Source organism: Alligator sinensis, unplaced genomic scaffold (genome assembly GCF_000455745.1).
Source record: "Alligator sinensis unplaced genomic scaffold, ASM45574v1 scaffold1023_1, whole genome shotgun sequence".
NCBI classification, from domain to species: Eukaryota; Metazoa; Chordata; order Crocodylia; family Alligatoridae; genus Alligator; species Alligator sinensis.
Genome location: NW_005842373.1, coordinates 1,464,757 through 1,467,365, shown reverse-complemented (window position 1 = coordinate 1,467,365; position 2,609 = coordinate 1,464,757). Strand labels below are relative to the sequence as shown.

At 41.8% G+C, this 2,609-nt stretch overlaps 1 protein-coding gene across 1 annotated transcript; it reads left to right on the top strand.

Annotated features, from left to right (window-relative positions):
- Positions 1-588: 588 nt before the first annotated feature.
- Positions 589-2,298, top strand: LOC102379941 (myosin-8-like; the record flags this gene model as incomplete). Its single annotated transcript, XM_006029360.2, has 5 exons — positions 589-745; positions 839-1,009; positions 1,097-1,201; positions 1,503-1,598; positions 2,008-2,298. Coding segments are annotated over 5 exons (682 nt in total), but the record flags the coding sequence as incomplete, so codon positions are not given.
- Positions 2,299-2,609: the final 311 nt, after the last annotated feature.

Sequence of the window (2,609 nt, the reverse complement as noted above, 5' to 3'; positions counted from 1 at the left end):
CTGCAAGAAGAGTAAATAAGGTAACTAAGGGTGCCTATATATGTGATCCAATACATTCTAATTAGAACACTCTAGTATCGCCGCATGTCACGTGTATAAGCCCCTGCAGATTTAAAAATGGCCACTAGGGTGCTTTAACTAAAGCTCAAATGAGCTTTAGTTAAACTGTCCTGTGGGTATTTTTAAATGCGCAGAGGAATAATACATATAATGCTGCTGTGTCTTAGAGTGGCTCTCCAAGAACCACTTTAATTAAAATGAACCCTCCTCCACATCCAAGCACATGTATAGGCACCTTAAAGGTTGTGCTGAATTTTCCAATGGTAATGTAAATAACCATAGTTCAACCAAGATACTTTGGTGGAGACCTGGCTATAGCAAAGGTTTTGGGGGTTTGTCAGAGACTTCGGAAATGTTTCTAGAAATTATTTCTCAGAGTCTGTACAGCAAATGACTGACTAGGTGTCAATGTTCCACAGTGACAGTTCATTTAGAGGAGAATGCTGCATTCTAAAATGTTACTGAAAATCTCTAAATTAAAGATTAATATTCACTTCGTCAGCTAGATTTGGTATTCTTGTCTGACAGTAAAAGACACCATTTTATTTTTGTCAAACAGAACACAAGCTTGATCAACACTAAGAAGAAGCTGGAAACAGACATTTCACAAATACAGAGTGAAGTGGAAGAGACAATCCAGGAAGCACGCAATGCAGAAGAGAAGGCCAAGAAGGCAATCACCGATGTGAGTTAGAGATATCTATCCTTAAAGATCAGGGCTCTGTTTCCACCTGCAATGCATGGTTCTTTGGATTGGTTTTGTTTCCTTGCTCACTAGGCAGCCATGATGGCTGAGGAGCTGAAGAAGGAGCAGGACACAAGTGCCCACCTGGAGAGGATGAAGAAGAACCTTGAGCAGACAGTGAAGGACCTGCAGCACCGTCTGGATGAGGCTGAGCAGCTGGCTCTGAAGGGTGGCAAGAAGCAACTCCAGAAACTGGAGGCCAGAGTATGTACTCCGAAATGTTGTGCATATGTAAGCATTTCCAGTGTTTGGTCATAGGTGAAGTGCTAATGAGGCATTTTCTCATTGCAGGTACGTGAGCTGGAAGCAGAGGTTGAGAATGAACAGAAACGTGGTGCTGACGCTATTAAGGGTGTACGCAAATATGAGAGGAGAGTAAAGGAACTGACCTACCAGGTAAGGAAGGAGTCTTTGCTAACATATTTTTCTCCCATCAGATCAGACTGTTTGCAAGTGGACCTGCAATAGTGGGATTTTATTGTCATTCTCAGACAGTAAAGCAATCAGCAGTAAGTCCATGGGAAAACAAGTGTACCAGGAAGGTGTTTGAAAGACAATGTTAGAAATGTTGAGTTGATTACATCCAGGTTTTATGCTTATATTTTATTATGGATGTTCCTTTCACTGTTCATTGGGAAAGAAGCAGGCAGGTAATGGACAAATGAACTAACTCTGTCCCAAAACATATTCTTTCTAGTCTGAGGAGGACCGGAAGAATGTGCTCAGGCTCCAGGATCTAGTTGACAAACTTCAGATGAAAGTGAAGTCTTACAAGAGACAATCTGAGGAGGCTGTAAGTGTCACTTTGTGTTTGGACAAACTCACCTTCTGCTGGAGCAGAAGTTCTGAAGAAGGGTTTTTTGCACCTTCAACCTTGTCTGAATCTCTCCTAGCCATACAGTTAGTCCAATACCAGATGTCACCCACAAAGATCCTTGTCTCACGAGGTTAACAGCACACTTCCCAGCTGAAGCAAAGGGAACCCTAAATGTGTACAGCTGTTTTCTGTTACCTTTAAATTAACTTTCCAGATTAGAAACTGGTGAGAGCAAGAAGCTCTGTGTTTAGCATTCACGTAACAAATGATACTCGGGAGTCAGACAATGAGGACTTTCCCTTTCCCCTCAGCAGTCACAGCCCCACAAGTCCAAGTTGGCCCTGCCACAACTTTGGTTTTCACAACTCTCTCTGTCCATCCACAGGAGGAGCTATCCAACGTCAACCTCTCCAAGTTCCGCAAGATCCAGCATGAGCTGGAAGAGGCTGAGGAACGGGCTGACATTGCAGAGTCCCAGGTCAACAAACTTCGGGTGAAGACCCGGGAGGTTCATAAGAAGATTGAAGGGGAGGAGTAAGGATGCAGCACAGCTGCAAAGTGATTGACTGTAGAGATGCACAAAATGTGAAACTCTCTGTCACTTCTTTGTGTAATTATTGCTTGTTCTGTCCTCAGTGTCTAGAAAATAAAGGATGTAGAGACCTTTGCATATGAAGTATGAGCAGTGGCTTTTTGATAGTCTTTGATTAGCTGTGCAGTCTTATGGGTACTTATAATGTAGAATAGCAGAATCAGACAGACACTGAAATGTTTTAAATGCTTATCCCTAAATTTTCAATGATTTATACCGCCTTCAGCTTCTGAAGTCTCATTTCCAATTGGATGGATCAATTTTAGGTTTTGTACAGAAAATAAAGTCTAACTTTCCGAGATAAACAGAGGATATATTCACCTAGACTACAAATGGAATTTGTACAGAAAATAAAGCCTAACTTTATGAGATAAACAGAGGATAAATTCACCTAG